The 22,435-nt window shown below is 50.9% G+C and overlaps 1 protein-coding gene across 2 annotated transcripts; it reads left to right on the forward strand.

Moving 5' to 3' along the window:
* The first annotated feature begins 445 nt into the window (after positions 1-445).
* NFILZ (NFIL3 like basic leucine zipper) lies at positions 446-20,970 on the forward strand. Of its 2 annotated transcripts, none has more exons than XM_013045449.2 (3): positions 446-522; positions 16,116-16,213; positions 16,538-20,970. In XM_013045449.2, the coding sequence occupies exon 3, from the start codon at positions 16,553-16,555 to the stop codon at positions 17,411-17,413; it is 861 nt and encodes a 286-aa protein (XP_012900903.1). In that variant the 5' UTR covers positions 446-522; positions 16,116-16,213; positions 16,538-16,552; the 3' UTR covers positions 17,414-20,970. The 2 variants fall into 2 exon arrangements, with proteins under 2 accessions (XP_012900903.1, XP_012900902.1); XM_013045448.2 differs by lacking the exon at positions 446-522 and adding an exon at positions 530-731.
* Positions 20,971-22,435: the final 1,465 nt, after the last annotated feature.

Genomic DNA, 22,435 nt, shown 5'->3' on the forward strand with positions numbered 1-22,435 from the left:
ATCTCTCGCAGGATCCGCCTGAGCACCTCCAAGCCTTTGCATGTGCTGTTCCCTCTGCCTGGAATACCTTCCATCCTCATTTCCTGATGTCCACTCAGAAAACTCATATTGCAGTTAAGGACTGGGCCTCACTTTCCCCTGTGGGCACATTCCAAAGTGCTCTGGGTTTGTTTCCTCTGCTGGGTAGACTGGGGAGAGAGGGTATGTCCAGGGCAAACCTGAAAGGCAACGAGGAGCTACAGAAGGCGTCTGAGCAGGAGAGCATCCTCACCGGGAAGGGGAGAAAGGGACCCTTCCTTTTGCTCCTCTGATCTTTCCGGAAGGGCTTTAGTGGGATGGAAAGAGATGTTCCAGCTTTGGCCATCCAGACCCCCCACCCCACCCCCGCGCCTTGCTGGGCCCCCAGTGGTGAGGCCAGCAGGTCCGCCTCCCTTTAAAACCTCCTGCTGGGGCTGTTTGCACCCCAGTGACCCCCCTGAGTTGGAGCCAGCCCACAGCACCTGCTCCCCGGGCAGACATCAGGTGTGTGTGTGTGTGTGTGGGGGGACAGCTCTGCAGGGAAAGCCACGAACTACAGACTGGGGGCCGGGGTGTCGCTTCTACGGAAGCGCTGGTGACTCCCTCTACCGCGGAGGCGTCTGGAGGCCCCGCGCAGCTGACGTGTGGCGGCTCGTGGCTCACGCAGGACTTACTGGGGAAACAGCGATCTGGGAAGTGAGCCCCGTGTGCAGGTAGAGGCCCGCCTGGGCTGCCCGACAGCCAGGGCTCCAGGGGACCCTCGGGGACCCTCGCCCAGACATCCACCCCCTCCCCCACCTGTCTCCCGTGTCCTTGTAGCTCTCATGCGGTCTCTGAGTCTTTTCTGCTCCCTCCAGCTTTCCTGCCCCAGCTCTCTCTGTGTGTCTCTCCCCGTGTCTCAGGGTCTCTGGTTCTCTTTGGGATTCTCTCTGTGTGTCTCCCTACCTGTGTGTCTCTTTGTCTCTGTCTGTCACATCTCTGTGGCCTCATCCAAGCTCCGCTCGGGGTTGGGCGAGGGAGAACAGATCTCTGTCTGACTCGGAAGGGCCTGTCCTCTCCCCTCTTGGGCTCTGTCTCCTCGGACCCCCCTGCCCTGAGGGAGACCCGGTGTGGCCCTGGGGATGGGACAGGAAGGGCTGTGTAGCGGGGTGGCGGCCAGGGTCAGTCTCACACAGCGGTGGGTGGGAGCATCTGGCTTCGGCCCCCAATGCCTGCATCTATTTTGGGGGGCCCTCCAGCAACTGCCTTCTCTCTGCGGCCCACTGCCTGCAAAGCCCACCTTCACTGTGCCAGCTCTGCTGCCTTCTCTCCTGGCTTCGGCCCTCCTCTCTGCTCCTTCTTTGGCTGTTGCGACCGTACCTGGCCCCATCCCCTACATCAGGAGGCTGAGGGCAGCTGCTGTTGCCTGGTCAGCACTTAGGGGTGAAAAGCTCAGGCTTTCTGGAACCCCAAAATGGCCTTGATAGTGCCAGTGGTTATGGGTGACTACACTCACTGGGGTATGTGTGTGGGGGGCATTGGATGGAAGGCTGAGGTCTCAGAATAGGGTGCATGGGGACCTGGGCGGGTCTGCTGTGGTGTGGTCGTCTAGGGGTCTGTCTGTAGGGGAGGGCTGGGTTTGTCACGGGAGGGGGGGTCCCACAGTGTTCCGGGATGTGGTGGTTAGATGGGTCCAGCAGCTGCGCAGACCTTGCGTGTTTGTCCTCAGGTCTGTGTGTTGTGGGGCCTGACTATTGTGGGGTGAACTGGAGGTAAAGATTTGGGGGTTGCTGGGATCCAGTGTAAGTGCTGCGAGGTCCCAGGGGCCCTGAGGATGGGAGTGAGCATTTGCTGCAGACAGTGGTGGTTACAGACCTCTGGCTGTTGTCCGCTGGGGTCTGTCGTTGGGGGGGGCTGCCGCTCATGGGTTAGGGGCAATCTGCTCTCTCTCTCTCTCTCTCCCTCTGCTGGCCTCTCTCTCTCTTTCCCTGTCTGCCCTTCCTGCCTTTTCTGTTTCTGTCTGTATCTCTTTCTCTTCTTCTCTGTCTCTCTTCTCTGTCCCTCCGTAATGCACTTTTACTCATGTGTTTATCGAACAATCGCTTTGTGCCCACCATCTGGTGGCAGCAGGTGCCTGGGGGCCTCTGGGCCATGCTCAGATGGGAAGAGCAGGGGAGATACCCCATTGTCTCAGAGACTACCCACTGTCTATGTCAGGCCTTGATCCCCAAACTTCAAGTCTGATGTGGAGGGGTTGGGTGGCTGCAAAAACTCTGTCCTTCATAGAGGCTGATGGGCATTGACCGAGGGGATCGGCCATGCAGATATTGAAATGGGAGAGCACACCCTGTGCAAAGGCCCTGGGGTAAGACTGGGTCAGGTGTGTTGGAGGAAGAATAAGGAGGCCCTTGTGGCCCAAGTGGAGTGAAGAGCAGGGCGACAGGAAGGCAGGAGGGCAGGGAGGGAATGGGGCAGGTTGTGTAGGACCTTTTGAGTTTTGGGAAGGACTTGGGCTTTTACCCCATGGGAGGCGGGGGCCCTGGCGGCCTGGACGTGTCTTGGGTTCTGCAGGCATGCCAGCCCATGCTTCAAACAGGGCCACTTGCACAGTGTTTTCTTTTTTCCACTTTGGTAAAATATACATAACATAAAATTTGCCATCCTAACCATGTTTAGGTATACAGCCCAGGGGTATTAAATACAGCCATAATGTTGTGTGACTGTCACCAGCATCTGTCTCCAGAACTTTCTCACCTTTCCAAACTGAATCTCTGTCCCCCTTAAATCCTAACTCCCAGTTCCCCCAACCCCCCAACCCCTGGTGTCCACCATCTACCTTCTGTCCATGTCTCCACATTGGGGACCTCATATCAGCGGGTTTATACAGCATTTGTCTTTTTGTGACTGGCTTATTTCACTGAGCAAAAGGTCCTCAAGGCCCATCTGTGTCGTAGCAGGTGTCAGAACGACCCTCCTTTTTAGGCTGAATGTTCTGTTGTATAGACGGAGCACATTGTGTTGATCTGTTCATGTCCTGATGGATGCTGTGGCTGCTTCCATGCTGTAGCTGCTGTGAATCATTCTGCTGTGAACATGGGTGTGCCCACACCTCTTTGAGTCCCTGCTTTCAGGGACTTGTGTAGACCCACAAATGGAACTGCTGGATCATATGGTAGTTTCATTTTGAAGTTTTTGAGGAATCCCCATCCTGTTTTCCATCGTGAAGGGCTGTGCCATTTTATATTTCTGCCAACGGTGTGTGAAGATTCCAGTTTCACCACATGCTTGCCAGCATTGTTGATTTTCTGGCTTTGTTTTGTTTTTGCTTTTATTTTGTTTTTCCTTTTTTTTTTTTTTTTTGATAGTAGTGTCCTCATGTGTGTGAGGCTGTATCTCATTGTACTGTTGATTCTTGAACACGGGGACTGGGGGCACAAACCCCTGCAAGTCAAAAATCTGCACATCACCTTTGGCTCTCCAAAACCTACGACCAGCCTGCTGTTGACTGGCAGCCTTCATGAGGACGTGAACAGTCGATGAAAGACTATTTTGTGTGTTTACATGGATCATGGGCTGTTTTCTGACAGTGAGATCAGCCAGAGAGAAGGCAGTGTTGTTAAGGAAATCACGAGGAAGAGAAAATGCACTGACTGTCCTGGATGGTGTTTATGAAGGAACCTGTGTGTGAGGGGGCCTGTATAGTCCAAACCTGCACTGTCCGAGGGCCAGTTGTCCTCCCGAGTGATGAGTGATATTGAACCTCTTGTCACTGGCTTATTGGCTGATTATCTTTGGAGAATTGTCTGTTCAAGCTTTTCACTCAATTTTAATTAAGGTGTTCGTTCGTTCGTTTGTTTGTTTATTTTTTTGGTCGTTATTGCTGAGCTGTAGGTATTTTTTATATATTCTGGATATCAATCCCTTATGAGATCTATGATTTGCTGATATTTTTTTCCATTCTGTTGGTCACCTTTTTGCTTTGTGGTTAGTGTCTTTTGATGGTGTCTTTTTTTTTTTTTTTTTTTTTTTTTAAATAGCTGAAACAGGGGCAGCTGGATCCAGGTGAAATCTCTCATGGGATCTCGTGTCACCACACCCACTGATTCTGATTACAGGGCCCCCTGGGACCAGGCCTAGCTGGTCTTTATCAATCGGGCTAGGATGTGGGCACTTCTCCTAAAGCAGGGTTTCTCTCCCGCACACTGGGTAATCCTTTGTCCCAGGCACTGGATGTGTGGGCAGCATCCCTGGGCTTTACCCACTAGATGCCAGTAATCTGCTCCCCTTGCCATGACAACTGAGTGTGTCCCCAAACATTAACAAACATCCGAACCAGTGCCCTAGGGCTGAAGGTGGGGTAGGAGGCTGGTTGGGGGACGTTGGGGACAGGCAGTGCAGAACAGGAGTTGGGAGCTAGCCTCAGTTTCCTCACCTGTAGAATGGGAGACTGCAGGTGATATGAGATCCAAAACAATCATTCATTCAAACATTTATTGAGCATCTACTACGTGCCAGGCCCTGGCGTGGAACTATACTGGGGAGGAGAAACACAGGTCTTGGCCTCACTGGAGAAAGAGAGATGTTAGTCACTGAGTTACATGAGTGAATGTAAAATTTCTTGGTTAATAAATGCTCAGAAGTGGAAACACCTGATGTTCAGTAAGTGCAGAGTAGGGGCACCTGGGGAGTTCTGGAGGGCTTCTCAGAGGAGTTGAAATCAGAGGATGAGAATGAGGAACCCAGGGGAGGGGAGGAAGAGTGGTCCAAGCAGCAGGTCTGTAGGTACAAGGGCCCTGTGGTGGGTCCCAGTGGTCGGAGCACAGAGGGGACCAGCCCTGTGGGAACTGTGCGGGGTGGGGGGCTCCATGAGTTGGGCAAAGGAGCATGGTCTTGATCTGCTGAGAGTTTGGGGCGGGAACGTGGCATAATCTATGTGGTGAAAAGATCCTTCTGGTAGATAATGTCTGTAAAGTGCTTGGCATAGGCAGAGCTGGGAACCCAGAAGAGGTTTGGGTGAGGCCACTGGAGGTTTCAGGTCCCCAAAGAAATCACAGGGTCCAGGCCCTGCCTTGCTCCAGGAACCCTGGTATATTCCAGGAGTGGGGTGGGGGCAGGGAAAGTGGGATGTTTCTTTAAGTGCATTTCCGGGGGACGGAGGAGGGACAGCCACCCCTGGGGTGGAGGGCAGGGATCCCACAGCCGGAAGCTCTTTCTCTCAGTGCCCTGGGCCTATTTCACGGAAAGAAGCCCGAGGCTCCCTGGGCGCGGAATCTGGAGCCGTGAGCTGTGTCCTGCTGTCCAGGTGCCTTTAAGACCTGGCTGTATCTCAGGTCTTCAGAGGGCGGACTCTGGGCCCAGCTGCCCGGGTTGTAAGCCCACCTGTGGCCAGCTGGGTGGTCAGCTGTGGGACCTCCCTGAGCCTCTGTGGCAAAAGGGGGCGAACCTGCCTTCCAGGGAAGTTGTGAGAATTGACATTGTTCACATACATTTCTTCATTCGTTCACTCAGCGAATAGTTATTAAGCACCTACTGTGTGTCAGGTACTGCTCTAGGCACGGGGGACACGGAGAGCGGCTGTCCCTGCCCTCAGGGGCTAGCATTCTGGTAGCAGAGACAGCGTCCAGCAAACCAATCAGTCAGTCTCTAAAAAGTAAGGGGGTGGTACGTGTCCTGAATGAAACACTAAGCAGGGTCAGGAGAGACAATGGAGGGTTGTGTGTGTGGGTGGGGATTCAGCCTCCGGGTCAGGACAGACCTTGCCAAGGAGGAGAGACCTGGAAATGGTGAGGGAGGGACCAATCATACGTGAGTATCAGGAGGAACAGCATTCCAGGGGGTGGGAACAGCCTGTGCAAAAGCCAGAAGCTGGACCGTGTCTGGAGTGTTGGGAGTGCAGAGAGGAGATGCTTTGGGGACTCAGGTCCCTGGAAGAGAGACCCAGGGCCTGAGTGGGAATAGGGCCTGGCTGGGTCCTGGACTTGGCTGGATAGGGGACACCTCTGAACTGTTTTCCTTGGCATGGGTGGTGGTTGGTGCCAGATGCCCTTACTCCTACCTGGTGACACTACCCCCAGGCTGGTTAAGGGGCCTCGAATGTCCCCCAGGCAGTTGGGCCCCAGTCTGCCGGGGCTCCCAAGGATCTGAGGCTCTTCTCATTTGGGGGTTGTCCTGGTGTGGGCTGGATAGAGGGGGAGGTGGAGCCTGAGGGGTGTTCGTGGCCGGGAGCTGAGGACTTAAGGTTCCTGGAGATGAATTTTGTTCCTGGTCAGTTTCAGGAGGTCAATTTCCATTAGCTCAGGGAATTCAAGAACAAAACACCTGCTGTGTTTTGGGACTAAGCATGTACCTGGGCTCCTTACCGACTCAGGCTCCAATCTTGTACCTATTTGAAGATGGGAGAGCATCTGACCCCTGTCTAAGGTCATGCAGTGTGTCATTATCACAGCCGGGACGGTGGACAACCTGTGGCCTGCCGCACCCCCTTTCTGCCTATCAGTCTGAACCGGGATCTGGGACTCTAGCTGGGCTTGTGGGTTGGGCACAGAGGTACCAACGACTTCCTCTCCATGGGCCCCGGGGAGGGGGCAGGGCCTGCCGCAGTCCCAGAGTGCCTTGCATTTTCCCCTTGAAATCTGAGTTCCCACAGAGGGTTCTCGGTTTTAGAGGTCGGTTTCATTGGGGCTTTTATGAGGCAGGGGTTTTCTCAGAGTGAGAGGGCCCGAAGCCTCCATCAGGCTCCCCCAGCCCCGTGAGAGTGTAGCCTCTTGGGACTCTGCGGCCTTTCTGAGGAATGGGCTGGGCTGTACCAGCTCCGTGGGAACAGCCTCTGTGGGTCCACAGACCTCACTGGGCAGTCTTCTGAGTCAGAAGAAAGCCACATAGAACAGCTTGGGGAGAAGGGCAACTTCTTCATCCCGGGCCCCCTGAATCTGGACAGAGAGGAGTGGAGAAGTCAGAGCAAGAGAAGTGGTTTCCAACCACCTTCTTGCACACCTCCTGTGATGGGCAGCTTATTACTTCATGAGGTGGTTTCTGCTGGGTTAGTGAGCTGGAATTCCTAGGAAATTCATTAGTATTAGTATTCTGAGAGAGAGAGAGAGAGAGAGAGAGAGAACAAAAGAGCTCACAAGTAGGGGCGATGGGGCAGAGAGAGAGAGAGAGAGAGAATCCTAAGCAGGTTCCATGCTCAGCCTGGAGACTGAGGTGGAGCTAATCTCATGGCCCCAAGATCATGACTTGAGTTGGACACCTAACCAACTAAGCCACCTAAGCAGCTCTAGAAAATTTCAGACCCTTACTACAACCTGCCTCTCTGTCCCCTAATCTGTGGTCCTGGCTCAACCTTCTGGGACCACACAGAGCACACCCTCTTCTTCAAATATTTCATTCCTGTTGTTTATCAAGTACCTATTTTGGAGATCTGTGGATGAGGGGACACAGATACAGAGTGATCACTGAATTGATGGAGGAAACCCACAGGATGCTGGAAGCCCAGAAGAGGCTCCTGGCCTAGCTGAGAGGGGTCAGTTTGGTGGGCTTGCTGTAGGAGGTAACATTTACACCCAGTCCTGAAGAATGCGTAAAATTTGGTTGGGGAAGGTGAGAGAAGAGGAAGAATCTTCAAGACAGAAGGGACAGCATGTGGAGGTGAGAGAACATCTCTTCAGGAAACAAAAGAGGCTGGAATGGTGTGTTTGAGGAGGGACACGGAGGCTCCTGAGGCCAGATTAACGAGATGGCTGGAACAATGATCCGGGTGGGAGAGAAGTGTGTTATTGTCATTCCTCAAACAAGGTGTGAGTCTAACTTTGTTTCATTTTGCTTAATTGCTTTTCCAGGAAGCAGTTTACACCTTTACCCTCTAGATACACAAGTACCCATCTCACTGCATCCTTGCTAGCATTAGGTTTTATTATTTTTAAATCTTTGCCTATTTCAGCCAGAAAAAAATTTGTATCTCATTGTGTAGATGAAAACAAATGAGTATTTCTCTTGTCAGGGAAGGGGGTGAACACTTTTTCCAGATGTGCATTGACCACACAAATGTCATCTCTTGCCTGTGAGTATTAAGAAGCCTTACACCCACTGGAGAGTTTGTGGTCATTTTTAGTTCCCCTCATAGCACAGAGCAAAGGGAAAGCTTGTGGGCTGCCCTCTGACCACGTAGGTGGGGGATTTGTAAGTCAGCCTACCCTCTCTCCTTTGATTCATCTTTTTTTCTCACCTTTTTTTTTTGTCCTTTCAAAGTTTTAAGTTTCTCTCCTCTGTTTGTGGCTCAAGTGACTGGAGCTTTGTCCTCATGTGGGGTTTCTATGGGCTAAAAAAAAGTGTTGCTGAGCTCCAGGGAGATGTTTCTTGTGAGATCCCCTGGATATGCCAGGTATCTTGTATGTACAACTTTCGATTTAATTCTCAGAACATCTGCATGTGACATGGGCCCTTGAGCCCATTTTATAGTCAAGGAACCTGAGGCTCAGAGACGTTAAGCCATCTGTCCAGAATCCCATGGCCAGTATTGGCGATTTCTCTCAGTTTTACTCAGTCAACTCTTTTTCCTTAACATTTAGATTCTGTTTAATTCTAATTTTGGAGGAGAACGCTGGCCAGTTCTCCATGCTTATTGTCCCACCTGAAGTCAGGGGAGGAAAGCTCTGTTCTTTGTTAGGGAGAAACTATGTAGTCCAGCTCAGCAGTGACATTAAAATACAGGGGAAAAAGGAAAAAAACAAACAAGGTGGGGAGAGGGAGGAATCACAGGACACATTTGAAGAGGGTTTTCACAAATGGCCCCAAGGGTCAGCTCCTGAGTTTGACTTTAGTTCTGGTCTTCTAAAATCTGGGCTCCATGTTCTGGGTCCATCACTGCCGATAAAATCCCCATTACCAGTTCTTGGTCTTGGTTTCTCCTTCTGGTAGACAACTCATTTCTTATGTTTTCTAACAACTATATTTTTCATATCTGAGTTCTGACTGGTTCTTTAAAAAAAAATCTATTTTTGTTTCATAACCACTCCTCTTGTTTTATGGCTATTATTCCATCCTTTTTTTAAAAAAAAAGATTTTATTTATTTAATTGACAGAGAGACCACAAGTTGGCAGAGAGACAGGCAGAGAGAGAGGAGGAAGCAGGCTCCCCGCTGAGCAGAGAGCCCAATGCGGGGCTTGATCCCAGGACCCTGAGATCATGACCTGAGCCGAAAGCAGAGGTTCAACACACTGAGCCCATCAGGTGCCCCCCATCCTTTATCTTTTTGAGTCCCTCAATCTATTCATTGCAAAACTCCTTTCAGATTGTGCCAATGATCTCTATTTCCTCTGATGTAAATTCTCCCAGTTGGAGACTTTGTGGGAACTTCATGAATTCCTCATCTCTTTGGGTTATTTCTCATTGGTCAGAGTCTCTTAAGAATGTGTGCTTTTGATCTCAAATATTAGGGGCCCTGTACCTACATGGGTGGGCATACCCTTGTCATAGGGCACTTCTTTTTTCCCTCATTCAAGTTAGTATTTTCCTGTCATTTCTAAGTGCATGAGGAGGAGTGGGAAGGTCTCACTGTGTACTTGGTCCGCCATGTTGAAAGGAAGGAAGTCCACTTTTGTTATCTGTAAACTGATCAGTGTGTTGAATGGTCTCCGAGGGTTCTCACAGGTATTTTCAACATAAATAATGATGGGAGCACCTCAGCAGAAGCCCTAGTGGAAGAGGGCTCTAATACAAAACCACCACCACAACCATCGAATAAAAAGTAGCCATGTGGCTCGTTTACTATTATTATGTACTGGCTTTTAACACTCAGGATCTCACTTATTCTTTACACAACCAATGAAGTAGGTACTACTATTGTTTTCATTTTAGAGGAGGCACTGGGAGCTCCTAGAGGTGAATTGATGTGCCCAAACACACTTAACTAAGAAGGAGGATTTGCACCCAGTTCAAGCAAGCTTAAGGTCTTAACTCGGTCCATCCATTGCATCATCCCAGCAGCCTGGGTGCTCATCTCAGCCCTGTCCCATTGTTCGCTGTGTGGTTCTCTGGATCCTTTTTTTCTTCTGTGGACACTGGTCAGAGGTACTAAATGAACTCAAAACTGTGTCTTTGGTGGAAGGAGTGGGGAAAGCGGGGAAGGTTTAACCTGGTGTGTTAGAAAGTTGTGAGCTCCAGAGCCCACTGTACTTGCATTCTTGGCCATGCTGACTCAGGTCAGTCTCTTGACTTCTCAGACTCTCTGTTTTTTCATCTGTTAAATGAGGGTGATGACCAAACTTTGTTCTCTGAGTGCTGATAAGTGCAAAGTGGGACACTGTTTGTGTCTGGCACATAGTAGGTACTGAACAGACATAGCTGCTTTCCTTTGAGGAAAGCAGACTGGAGTAGGGGCTGGGGGGATGTGAGCATCAACCCATCAACTTCTCAGCGCATTTAGGGGCCAAAGGGAGGAGTTTTTCACGAACAGAGGGGATGAATTCTAAGAAGGAAAGGTCTGCTGAAGGTGGGTATTAGCTCCATTCCAGGAAAACCTCATTCGTGAGAGTTCATGCAGCCCGGCAGTGCCTTGACTTACAGTGAATGAGTTCCCCGTCACTCCAGAAAACCAAGTAGAGCTTTGATGGCCATCGGTCAGGGAGGCTGTGGAGGCTGATGGGGCTGGTGTGGAACTGGCCAGGGCCATCTCTGGGGGAGACCATTTTCCTGTTTCCTTATTTGCCGCTGCTGCGGGCTTTTGCATAGGAGTGCCCCTGACTTACTGCTTTCCATTAAGTGCTTCCTCGGCGACCACAGGAAGACCCAGCCCAGCCCTCGCTGCCTCTTCTCTAAATAAATTCAGGCAACTGAGCTATCTACTGCCCCATCTCCATTTGGGTTCCTGTGGAGGTGGGGGGTCGTGGTTAGGGGGGGCTCAGGCCAAGCCACAGGGAGGGGGGACTCAGGAAGGGAGCTGCACAGTGAGACTAGCCCCTGTCTACTTGATTGGCTTGGCGCAAGAGCCCCCCTCCCCTCCTCTACCTGACCGCCAGCCTTTGCTGCCTTCTTTGGCCATCTGCTGGTTTTGGCTTAGTCTTAGAGGACCCCTGTGCTTTGTCCCCTCCCTTTCTAGCTCATTTGGCCCCTTCTCTTCTACTCTCTCTCCCTGAGCCAGGATGGTGCCTTTGGATGCTGGCCCCAGGGCCCTGGGATGTGCTCCACAATGCACATCAACTCCTGGGCTCTTGCCAACATCCTTGAAGTTGGAACGGTGGTCAGGACACCATCTGGGGTCCCCTGGACAGGGCCAGGTGGGCAGCAGGAGGATGCTGTGACGGGTGGGACAAGGCACTCTGAGTGAGAGCCTGTCTAAGGTTTTGTCTTGGTTGGGGCTCAGATGAGCTTTCTGGGCAGTGGAAGGCCCAGGCCCAGCCCTTTAGCAGGTAGAGAGGATTTGATCAGGGTTACTGTACCCCTCTCAGGGCCCCTGACCCTCGAGCATTACTTCATCTGCTTACTCATTCATTCACTTGCATTTTACTCATTAATTTCTTCAGATACTCACTCATACATTCATCAGTTCATTCCAAAAAACTTTCATGCATCGTCTTCCTCTGCTTACTCCCTGGCCCCAGGGTGGAGAAGGGGGTGAACCCAGGTGCACGTGGAGCACTGTTTTTAAGAATTCAAGATGCTGACACTTTCTTAAGCACACCCCAGAGATTTCCAAGCTGAGGATTAGTAGGGTTTTGAAAAGAGTCCTCTGGGCTGTTGGTGGGTTTGGAGAGACCAGGAGGTGAGTGTGGGGGGACAGGTGGGCTAGGAAATGCTTGGCCAGCAGCCAGGGCTGTGGAGAGCATGGAGAGGAAGCATGCACATGTGGGTGGGGAATTGGTGGGGGGGCGCATGAATGGGGCCAGGAGAGGAGGATGCCGGGGGTGTCAGTAGTGGCTCTGGGGCTGGAGTCGGTGGTGGCCCTCACCTTGCTGGGAGGAAAGGTTGGGAGGGAATGCCAGGCTTGTGGGTGATATTGCTGAGTATCCTCAGGCCAGCTGTGTAAGCTCCTGAGCCTTGGTTTTCTTCTCCGTCAGCAGGATGATACGTTCCTGCCAGAAGGTGTGGTGGCCTAAGACGTCTGGAAGGCGTCAGTGAACTTGGCCTCCTGAACAAGGTTGTGTTAGTTCCTCTGGCTGCCACGAACAAAGCCCAGGTGTGAGTAGTAGCCAGGTGCGAACCCAGGGCTGCTCCCCACCTGGCTCCTGTGGACCAGGGTCCATACATGGCAGATGCTTCTCTAGCCCATGGGAGATGGGCCAGTGTGGGGCTGTCCCCCACTGCAGCAAGCACCAGCAGGTAGGCAGGTGGTCCCAGATGCCTGTTGGGCTTCAGAGGGGGTCTTAGGTCTTGGTGCTGGAGTCCCCCCAGGAACCAGGATTTCTCAGAGAGGGTTCAGGCACTGGCACAGGAGTCCCTCTAGTGACTAGGACTTCTTGGCTACTCAGGTGACTGCAGAACCCCACAAGGCCTTTTTCTCCAAGCCCAGCCAGGATTGCCAGACATAGCAATCCCTCAGAGCTCTAAACAGAATGGACCCACACATTAGATTGGGTTCAAATCCTTGTTCTGCCACTTAATTATTGTGTGACTTGGGCAGATAACAGACCCTCTCTGAGCCTGTATTTTCCATTATCATCTCACTCACATTTACCAAGAGACTATGGGCTTTGTGAAGTCAGGGGGTTGCTTGATTTTCCTCTATTGCTCTAGTAGCCATTGTAAGACCTGGCACTCTGTTGTACGAATGAGTGAATAAACATGCATCCCAAGGTATTATGTGAAATAAATATTTTGTGGGTAAAAAAATTTGAGAACCTTTAAATCAAACAAGGGTAAATACGTGGTTTTTTTTTTTTTTGCAGGACTTCTCAGAGCCTTTAATTGTTCTTACAGAGGGAATAAAATATGCAGTATTTCTCACATGCATCGTATTTTTCTTTGTTCTTTTGGCAGAGAACCCTTGGCACTGGGGTTCCTCACAACATACTTTGGGAAATGTGGACTTAGAATCATGGTCAGAGTTCTGAGGAATTTTGGTTTTTTTTTTTTTTTTTTTTTTTTTATTGAAAGAGAGATCACAAGCAGGCAGAGAGAGAGAGGAGAGAGAGGAGGAAGCAGGCTCCCCGCCGAGCAGAGAACCCGATGTGGGGCTCGATCCCAGGACCCTGGGATCATGACCCGAGCTGAAGACAGAGGCTTAACCCACTGAGCCACCCAGGCGCCCCGGAATTTTGATTTTTGATGGTTTATGCCTCAGTTCTCTTTTATATGTGATCTGAATGACCTTATGCAGCCACAGACACTAAGCCCAGGCACTGATAGCACAGAGCAAAAGACTAAATTCAAATAATAACACTGGAGAAGACAAAGAAGGCTATTACAGTTTATCTTAAAACTGAGCGCTACGTTTCTCGGTGGCCAGAGCAAAAGGGGAAATGTGATAGGTTTCACAGTTTTCAACTGGCAATGAAACGGACAGCCGAATATTCATTCCCTTCCTTCCTCCCCCTCCCTCCCTCTTTTTTTTCCTTCTTCCTCCCTTTCTTCCTTCCTCCTTCCCCTTTTCTTCTTTCCTTCCTTCTTTCTTTCTCTCTTTCTCTCTCTCTCTCTCTCTTTCTTTCTTTCAGAGGTAGAGGTAAGCTTAGTGATTCATCAGTTGCATGTAACAGCCAGTGCACATTACCTCAAGTACCTTCCTTAATGCCCATCACCCAGTTACCCCATCCCCCACCCACCTCCCCTCCAGCAACCCTCAGCTTGTTTCCTATGATCAAGAATCTCTTATGGTTTGTCTCCTTCTCTGATTTTGTCTTATTTTAGGAGGGTCAAATATTTCCTATCTGTGAACGAAGTCCTGTTTTCTTTTTCTTTTTCTTTTTTTTAACATTTTATTTATTTATTTGACAGACAGAGATCACAAGTGGGCAGAGAGACAGGCAGAGAGAGAGGGGGAAGCAGGCTCCCTGCTGAGCAGAGAGCCCATGCAAGGCTCCATCTCAGGAGCCTGAGATCATGACCTGAGCCGAAGGCAGAGGCTTAACCCACTGAGACACCCAGTGGCCCCAAAGTCCTCTTTTTATTCATCTGTCCATTCATTCATTCATTCAACCGTGTTTATTTACTACTTATTGTCTATAAGTACAATGCTCGGCACCAGTGGTAGACTGTCTACAGTGGTAGACAAAGACATGTGTACATGCCCTCATGAAGGTTAGTCATAGGGTGCCATGTTCTCAATGTCTACTCTTTCTTGGAGCCTATCATGGCTCCTCAGGCAGAATCCCCTGATTGCTCTGGGGTTTCTTTTTTTCTCTCCACCTGTTTCGTATCAGGATCATGAAAGGTGAGGACATCCTAGGTTCAGGGAACTCAGGAGGTTGATAGAGCCTACACTGGGTTAGAATTTTCAAGAAAACCAGTATGAGAAACTGAGCTGAGAGGAGAAGGAGGTGCTCCCCCATTCTTGGGGTATCCCTGGGACCCAAGGCGTCTTTTCTAGCTCCCAATCCCAGGAGCTCGGAGTCTCGTGATTCTGACTCTTTTTTTCCACCACTGCTTTTCACGTTCTGGTTCTTCAGAACTAGGTACATGGCAAGTTCTCATGGACTGATCGTTGGTGTTTGGGTGGATGGATGGACCCATGGATGAATATAGAGATGAATGAATGGACCTGTGAAAGGCTGGCTGGCATATACAGTTCAGGGATTTTAAGTGCATTTCCATTGTTGTGCAACCCTCACTACTATCCATTCCCCATACACTTGTAAGCTGGAAACTCTGTACCCCTTGAATCATAGCTCCCCATTTTCCTTTCCCCTCAGCCCCCGGCATCCGCCGTTCTCCTTTCTGTCTCTATGATCTCGACTACTCCAAGTACCTCTTCTGAATGTCACCCTACAACATTTGTCTTTTTGTGTCTGGCTTATTTCACCGAGCCTATGTCCTCAAGGTCTATCCACCTTGTAGCAGGTGTCAGAATGGCCTTCCTTTTTAAGGCAGAATCATGGTCCATTGTATGGATGGACCGTATTTTGCTTATTTATTCATCAGTCAATGGACACTTGGGTTGCTTCCATCTCTTGGCTATCATGGATAATTCTGCTATGAACAGAGCTGGACAAATACTTCCTTGAGATCCTGCTTTCAATTCTCTTGGGTATTCCTGCAATACCCAAGTGTGGAATTCCTAGATTATAGGGTAATTCTATTTTTGTTTTTTTGGGGGGAACCACCGTACTGTTTTCCACAATGGCTGTGTTGTTTTACATTTCTACCAACAGTGCACGAGGGTTCTGATTTTATCACTTCCTGGCCAACATCTGCTATTTTCTGTCTTGTTTTGATGGTAATCATCCGAATGGATGTGAGGTGGTATCTCATTGTAGTTTTGATTTGCATTTCCATAATGATAAGTGATGTTGAGGATCCTGTCTGCTTATGGACCTATTCCAGCTCTGTGACAATTTTAGAATTGAGGTGGTTTTTTTTTTTTTGCTGAGTTGTAGGAGTTCTCTGTGTGTTCTGGGATATTAATCCCTTACCAGACATATGATTTGCAAATATCTTCTCCCATTCTGTGGGTTATCTTTTTACCTTATGGGCAGTATCTTTTGATCCACAAAATTTAAGATTTTTTTTTAATGGAGTCCAGTTTGTCTACTTTTTATTTGCTACCTGTAGGCAAAATATTATTTTTCAAAATGAACCTACAGTGACTGGACAGTTAGGTGGATGAGCATGTGGACGGTAGATGTGTAGATGATTCTGTAATTGGATGGGGGAACAGGTGGATGTTTGACTGAGTGGATGGATGGACAAACAAGATGGCGGATGGGTCATTGAGTGGATGGATGGCGAGTTGGTTAAATAGGTGGGTAGAGGGACGAACAAATGGACAGTTGAGTGTGTGGACAGGTGAACAGATCACCTTCTGGATGCATGGGTAGGTGGACGGATGAATGGGCGGGTGCAAAATTGTGGCCACATGTCAAGGAGATCTTGGGACATAACCTCAGCACAGTTCAGATGAATAGTGGCTTATTTTCTGACCCCAACTTGGCTCAGTTTAACTCCATGGACACACTTTCTTTCTTTCTAGGTTTAGCCTTCTTTCTATCTCCCTTTGAATCTTCAAGGATCTTACCGTGGAACTCAGACTGAATTGAACCCTTGTCTTGTCAGCTGACTTTCTCAGCGGTAAGAACCCTGGGGGAAGGAGCTTGCATATTCCTGAGAATGGGGTGCCCTACCAGCTCTGCATAGACTGTGGTCTGCTCCTAAACCTTTTCCAGCCACGTGGCATCTCTGGCAGCCTCCACTGCTGCTCCCTCGGGCACCAAATCATCCCACCAGCTTCCCTTTCCACCACCTCCCTCTCGGCCTCCATCCCCGCCTCCACCTGGGTTCCCACTCTACTGTGCCCTCCCCCAGCAGTGGCGTGGGGTCTCAGGATAAATTAGGGGGACAGTCATCCAGGTCAGCTTCCTGCCTCCTGTCCGAGACCGCTCTCCTGTTCCCTAGGACCCTCAGGCGGCCATGGACGTGGGTCTCTCAGGCCTTCCAGTTGTATCTCAGGGTCGCAGCAAGACCCTGCGGGGCAGGGGCCCGGTCGTGCGGCGGCAGCGTGAGTTCATGCCGGAAGAGAAGAAGGACACGGTTTACTGGGAGAAGCGGAGGAAGAACAACGAAGCGGCCAAGAGGTCCCGGGAGAAGAGGCGTCTCAATGACGCGGCCCTCGAGAGCAGGCTGGCCGCGCTGCTGGAGGAGAACGCTCTGCTCAGGGCTGAGCTGTGGGCGCTCAGGCATCGCTTTGGGCTTCTGCCCTCCATTGCGGGTTCCCGGACCCTGCCCCTGCAGGCGCTGCTGTGGGAGCCCCCCTGGACTGGAGAGCTGGGGTCGAGGGCTGAGCCACTCCCCGCCCTCCCTGGCTCCCATGGCTGCCTTTTGAGGCCATGCGCTTTGGACACTGGGGTTCCAGGATGCCGGGGCTGCCTGGTGGCTCACAAGTGGACTGGTCTGGCCTCTTCCCCCAGGTGCCCCCAGGACCCTGCTCCCCACACCCCCAAGAGAATGGACATGGCCTTGCAGGCTGCTCTCCCAGCTACCTTGTTCAGCTGTCATCTCCTGGATGAGCAGGGGGGGACCAGACCGGAGCTCAGGCCCTTCTGGGGGCTGTGGTCACCCATGGCCTCTGGCTACCAAGCCCCTGGGCCCTCCGATGTGCTGCTCACCCCCACGGCCGATCCCATGCAGCTGCCTCCTGGGATGGCCTATCCTGTCCCAGGGAGCGATCCTGAGGGCCTTCCTCAGCCCTCCCTGCCCCACAAACTGCGCATCAAGTCCCAAGCCTTGGGCAGAGGACCTCCAGGGTGGGGGGGTGGCCGGGCCCCCCTCTGAGGGCTTCCCCTGAGCAGGGCCAGGCCTGCAAAGGGGTGTTGGGACCAACCATGGGTGTGTCTGGGGAAGATGGCTTGCCCCTGAATCAGCTCCCAGGCTGGGCCAGGGCCTTGGAGGGGGTCCACGGCTCAGTGTCCCTCTGGGAGGAGGGGAAGGGCTTTCAACTTGGATCATAGCTTGGTTGCCATCCTGCCTGAAATATGTGTTTGGGGTAGTCCCTTTTCCCTCCTGCCCTCTCTCTCTCTCTCTCTCCCTCCTTGACTTCCAGCCGTCTGTCCTTCCTGTCTTCATTCGTTCATTGACTCGCTCACTCCCGTGCTCACCTGTCCTTCCATTCATTCATTCCCTCACCCACTTACTTTCACAATTTACCCGCCCCTCCCCCCACCCACTCGCGATCTTTGGACCCTCTCTCTGGGCTCAGCCTAAGACACACTCGTGGCTCGGCAGTTCCTGTGCTGGAGGCAGGAGTCGGGGTTTGGGGAGAGACGTGCTAAGGGTCCTGCCGAAGGAGGAGGCAATGTGTCCGGGTGTCTGGGGCTCTCCCGGCTAGTTTGGGAGTCGGTCTCCCCCAGGTCAGATGGTTTCCTCTGTGTCTTGGGTCGGGGTCTGGAACCACTGGAACAGGTCAGCCATGTCGGGAGTAGGGTGGGGGTGGGAGTCCATTTCTTCTCTCTCCCTGGCTGCCCCCAAGGGCCTCTCAGCCCCTTCTGAGGACAGAAGGGACCACTGTAGGGAAGCTCTCCCCGGGACCCTGGAGACCCCGAGCTCATCAAAGACCCCCCCCACTCCACAGTTTCTCACTCAGGCACCACTTTTTTAGAAAAAAAAGAAAATCACGGTTTTTATTAGATTCTGGATAAAAAGCCCCCAACTCTGTCGGGAGAGCTGGGTGAGGAGGAGCACTCCTCTGGGCTGACGTAGTCTCTCAGCTCTGGCTGCCCCTGGCCAGCTGGGTCACTGGGCCTCAGGCACCCCCCCCCCCCCCGCCCACCGGCAGCCTCAGGGGCTGGACCGTTCTTGGTGACCCTGGGTTTATCTCAGACACACACATGTACCAGCCAGGAGCACTGCTTCTACTGGGCAGCGCAGGGAACCCACACTTCACTGCTCAGCCCCTCTCTACCTGCTCACTCCTTGGTTCCAGTTCCAGACTGGGACTGGGCAAGGTCATCCCCTCCGCCCCCAACACCTTCTGAGCGCTGGGTCTTCCAGTGGGAGCCAAGCACAAGGGCCGGGCTGGGCCTCCCATCTTGCTGGTCACAGCTGTAACCAGGGGAGTCTTGGCCATCACTGCCCCTGGGCACAGGCCTTTGGCTTTGGCTCAGAGACTCTTGTCTCCCAAGAGTGTCCTGGGGAGGCGGAAGGAGGGCTTCCTGGAGGAAGAGGTTCTGGTCTGTTTCTCCCCAGCCGGTGCCCCTAGCTGGGAGGGTAGAGACTCGGTGTGCATAGGAGCTAACCTCCAACACAAACGTGCCATACAGCTGTGGCTAATTTGCACAAAGGCCTTTAAGGAAGCTCTGGCTCTGACCAGAGGGATATTAAAAATGCTTAAGGGAGAGGGCAGACGGAGGTTGGGTGGCCGTGTAGCAGCCCACTGCTGGGAGATGTGGGTGGCTTGGTGCTTGCTCTTGATAGTGCCACCTAGTTGGAGTCTGAGGTGTCTGGGACAACCTCACTTGTGTCCTATGGACACGGGGGCAGGGGCTGGCCATCTTTGGGTCACTCAGGCCCTCTTTAACCTTCCAGTCCCAGTTGGAAAAGCCCAGAGGTGAATCTGCTTCAAGCAAATCATCGACTTCCCACATCAGAAGGGAACCCCAGAGTCTCTTGGTGGGTCCTCATCCAGTCTTCTTGGATGCCTCTAGGGATGGAGACCTCTAGGGATAGAGTTCCTCTAACACGCATCACCACTCCTTTGTTAGAGTTGAAACCCCTGCTTCCCGCACATTTCCATCTGCTCTTATTCTTGCCACCGGGGGCCACTCAGAACCCCCTCCTGCTTCCCTCCTTCTGCTCGGAGGTAGCTGGCATCGTGATTTTCTCTGTTTCCTCCTCTCCAAAAGAGAGACCACCACACACCCCCAGAGAGTTTGAGAAGATTAAATCTCACGTATTGTGTGCATAGCGCTTTATACACAGCAAGTGTTCAACAAATGTTAACTCCCCTCCCTTTTTTTCCTCTTTAGAAAGCTCTTATGTTCCCAGCCTGAGTAGAGCTCTCTTCAGGGGAAATATCCTCTCCTTCTTTAGAATTATTTCCCTTCCCTTCCCTGGTCTGGCTCTTTTTTTTTTTTTTTTTTTTGGTCAATGCTATTTATATATGATAACTTTGGAACTGAATATGAAACATTTCTTCATTCGTCAAATACATATTTTTTTTCAACAAATATATTTTTCAGTTCCTACCCTGTGTCACACAGAAACTGGATGACAGAAATGGTGCTCTAGACTGAAGAGTCTGTAAGGGGAAACGTGCATGAACATCCAGAGCATTCCCCCAAGTCATGTTGATGACTCTCCTGTGCTAAGCTCTGGGACCACAGATGTGGCCTCTGACCTCTGAGAGGCAGTAGGCAGCTGGCAACCTTCCACGTGTCTTCCAGGGAGTTGCTGCCATAAGAACTTTAGTGCCACATCGCACCCTGGGGTGCTCACGGGCTCCTCACTTTATGTCTGTTGTACTCATGGTTGACTTGGGGGCCAAATTTTAGGACATTGTACGGCTGCATATGTTTCCTCTTTTACCCATCCTTGAAGGCTAGGGGGATCTTTTTGGCTGTGAATGCATGAAATTCCCTTCCTGCTCCAGGCGTGTCTGACCCACGTAGAGTGTGTGCAATACACATTGAGTGAAAGTTTCTGCTTGCTTTTTTGTTGATTGCTGGAGGCAGAGCTCAAAGGAGCTGAAGACGATGATAAGGACACGTTTCTCTGTCTTGTCTATCAAGGAGTCACAGACACATCATGGCTGACCTCTGTGTCACCTGGATCCTTTCTACTCAAATCATGGCCCACGGGCCAGCAGCCCAGCTTGAACTGAGAGCTTGCTGGAAATGCAGACTCTCAGCTTCCACCCAGAACAGCTGAATCAAAACCTGCCTTTTAATGCAATCCCCAGGAGACCCACATGCACATTAAAGTTTGAGAACCATCGATCCAGAACGGAGGTTGGTGAATTTTCCTGTATGAGACCAGAGAGTAAATACTTTTCGGTTTGTGGGTCAGACAGCCACTGTGGTGTCTACTCTGCTCTGTCTTTGTAGCGTGAAAACAGCCATAGACAATATGTAAATGAGTGGGTGTAGCTGCGTTCTAATAAAACTTTACTTCCCAAAACAGGTGTGCCCAGATGTGGCCCGTTGGCCATAGTTTGCTGATGGTATATCCCCAGGAGTAGAACAGTGGATCCTAGGGATGCTTGTCCTCAACCTCGGTATTGCCAAAATTCTCTGCAGAGTGACATTGCCAATTTACAATCCCTTGCCTGTAAAAGAAGTTTTCATTCTGCCAACACTTGTTTTTTTTTTTTTTTAAGATTTTATTTATGTATTTGACAGACAGAGATCACAAGCAGGCAGAGGCGGGCAGAGAGAGAGGAGGAAGCAGGCTCCCCACCGAGCAGAGAGCCCAATGTGGGGCTCGATCCCAGAACCCTGGGATCATGACCTGAGCTGAAGGCAGAGACTTTAACCCACTGAGCCTCCCAGGTGCCCCCAATACTTGGTTTTGATGGGCAGTTTGATTTTTGCCTATTTGGAGGGTGTACAAAGGTTTAACTTTCGTTCCTCTGTTGAATGTCTTTGCTAAAATCGGTTGGCCTCTTGGATTTCCTCTTCTGTGAATTGTCTGTTCTGTCAGGACATTTACCTTTTTCTTACTAATTCCTCAGAGCTCTTCACATATTCCAGATCACAGATCACCTATGAACATCACAGGCTTTTCACCTGACTTGTTTTTTTCATTTTATCAATGATGTGTTGTATTTCAACCAAAACTGGGAAATGGGATGTCTCCAAATTTATTGATGTTTTTGGATGGTTCGTACATTGCTTTGTCTTGTTGAAGAGTCCTTCCATGTCTCAAGGGCATAGACATAGTCTCTTAAATGTTCCTATACATGTTTTCAAGTTTTGTTTTTCGCATGGAAGTATTTAGACCAGCCCCTTTTTGTCTTTCTCTCATTCTTTGCACAAAGTGCACAAATTGCCATTATTCAAACTTGCCAATATTCAAACTTTGAGCAACTATTGCAAAGTTGCACAAAGTGCCATTATTCAAACTTGCTCGCTCAGCAGAATCACCTAGAGGTGCTTGTTTAGTTATAAACCCCCCCGCATCAGACTTTCCGGGAGAGAGGTTTTGGAAAATGTATTATATAATCAGCACCTGGGTGATTCTTAGACCAGTTTGGGAGAAGGTGGCACAGGGGTGAGTAGATGGGTTTGGGGGCTGGGCAGCATCCTGTCCCAGCTGGGTGGTCTCTTGCATATCATCAGGCTTCCCCTGCTTATCTGTCAGTGGGGATTCCAAATATGCTCACCCCACAGAGGCTTCTTATGGAGACTAAGTGAGAGGAAGTACCTCTGTGGCTTGGCACAGGGCCTTCCTCAGGAACCGGATTGTTTATCCACATAGAAACTGTAACTAATCCTGTTTCAGTTTTTGTTTTGGTCACCAGGGGTTTTGGGCCAAATTTCTGGCTCAACCATAACAATGGTTCATTCATTCATTCTAAAAATTAATTTACTCGGGGTGCCTGGGTAGCTCAGTCGGTTAAGTGCCCAACTGTTGATCTCAGCTCAGGTCTTGATCTTGGGGTTGTGAGTTCAAGCCTCATGTGGGTCTCCACGCTTGGTGTGGAATCTACTTAAAAAAAAATTGATTTTTGGGCGCCTGGGTGGCTCAGTGGTTTAAGCCGCTGCCTTCGGCTCAGGTCATGATCTCAGGGTCCTGGGATCGAGTCCCGCATCGGGCTCTCTGCTCAGCAGGGAGCCTGCTTCCCTCTCTCTCTCTCTCTGC

This window comes from Mustela putorius, unplaced genomic scaffold (genome assembly GCF_011764305.1).
Source record: "Mustela putorius furo isolate JIRA1106 unplaced genomic scaffold, ASM1176430v1.1 tig00000095_pilon_pilon_pilon, whole genome shotgun sequence".
Lineage (NCBI taxonomy): Eukaryota > Metazoa > Chordata > Mammalia > Carnivora > Mustelidae > Mustela > Mustela putorius.